This window comes from Octopus bimaculoides, chromosome 7, assembly GCF_001194135.2.
Source record: "Octopus bimaculoides isolate UCB-OBI-ISO-001 chromosome 7, ASM119413v2, whole genome shotgun sequence".
In the NCBI taxonomy this organism is placed as follows: domain Eukaryota; kingdom Metazoa; phylum Mollusca; class Cephalopoda; order Octopoda; family Octopodidae; genus Octopus; species Octopus bimaculoides.
Genome location: NC_068987.1, coordinates 87,790,407 through 87,791,558, shown reverse-complemented (window position 1 = coordinate 87,791,558; position 1,152 = coordinate 87,790,407). Strand labels below are relative to the sequence as shown.

The 1,152-nt window shown below is 40.9% G+C and overlaps 1 protein-coding gene across 1 annotated transcript in view; it reads left to right on the top strand.

Moving 5' to 3' along the window:
• Positions 1-499: 499 nt before the first annotated feature.
• Positions 500-1,152, top strand: part of LOC106880977 (uncharacterized) — a 164,838-nt gene continuing 164,185 nt past the window's right edge. Inside the window, exon 1 of the mRNA XM_052969454.1 lies at positions 500-751. Within this exon, the coding sequence (XP_052825414.1) occupies positions 663-751 (89 nt within the window). The 5' untranslated portion in view covers positions 500-662. The remainder of the gene's footprint in view (positions 752-1,152) is intronic.

Sequence of the window (1,152 nt, the reverse complement as noted above, 5' to 3'; positions counted from 1 at the left end):
TAGACTCCCCCACACACATATACACAACCTCATACACATACATAAACTGACACACACACACATATATATATATATATAAAATGTGCACATATACATATGGTCCCTCCCACCACTTTAAAAAATATTATTCTGTTTCCTGTCTCCTGAGTGTTTTCGACTTTAACCCTTTTATTTTCATTTCCTCTACTTCTCCCCGTCTAAAATTGTCCCCTCTTGTCCTTTCCCCATCAAAAGCTACCCTTTCTTTCACCCCTTGTTCATATCTGTAGATCCTAGTTTACTTCAACAAGTATTTTTAAAAAACATTTTACCTCATAGCAGTGGGAGGTGCAAGTAACAGCCGTTACTGACAAGTCATGTTGTAGGGAGGGTGATCCAACTTTACTATCTTCCTTCTTTCCTCCCTCCCTCCCTCACTTGTCCTATATCTATGTTACTATCAGTCTGTCACTCACTGTCTCACTCCTACTTCTCCCTCTAAGCGACATATCTGTCACTAACACCCTCTCAGTCAATCAAGCTCTATCTAACCCTTCTTTCACTCACTCACTCACCCGCTTACTCTCTAATACCTCTCTTTTACTCACTCTCTCTAACTAATCCCTTCTCTTTTACTTCCTCCCTCCCTCGTTCACTCTTTCAGTAACTTAAAAACAAATCCGATGATGGCTACTGCTTCTGAATTAATAGAACCTTTACCACAGAACTGGACTTACGGGGTGACCGCCGACGGACGAATATTTTATATTGAGTGAGTCTTTTAGCTTTCTCTTTCAGACAACTTTTTCATTCAAATACTTCAACTCAATGCACTTTCTTCCCTCGACATGTTACGCCATTCGATAGTTTTTTTTTTGTAGTTTCTCTCTCTGTCTGTCTGTCTCTCTCTCTCTTGCCAACTCTTGTCCCAACTAACGTATGTCAGAGCCAGTGTGGGAGCTTCTACGTGTTCGTTTCGCTTGTTAGAAGAAGATAAATCACACACTGCTTTAAACATGGTCCTGCTTTCTCTACTAATAGGAAAAAAGGAGATGGTCGAGACAGGAATGCATTTGATCAGAGATCAACATGATCATGGCTGACCTTTGGTTAAACACCAACTTCCAGAGGTTGACCTGCTAGAAACAACAGCCAGATTGACTCAAACCGCAC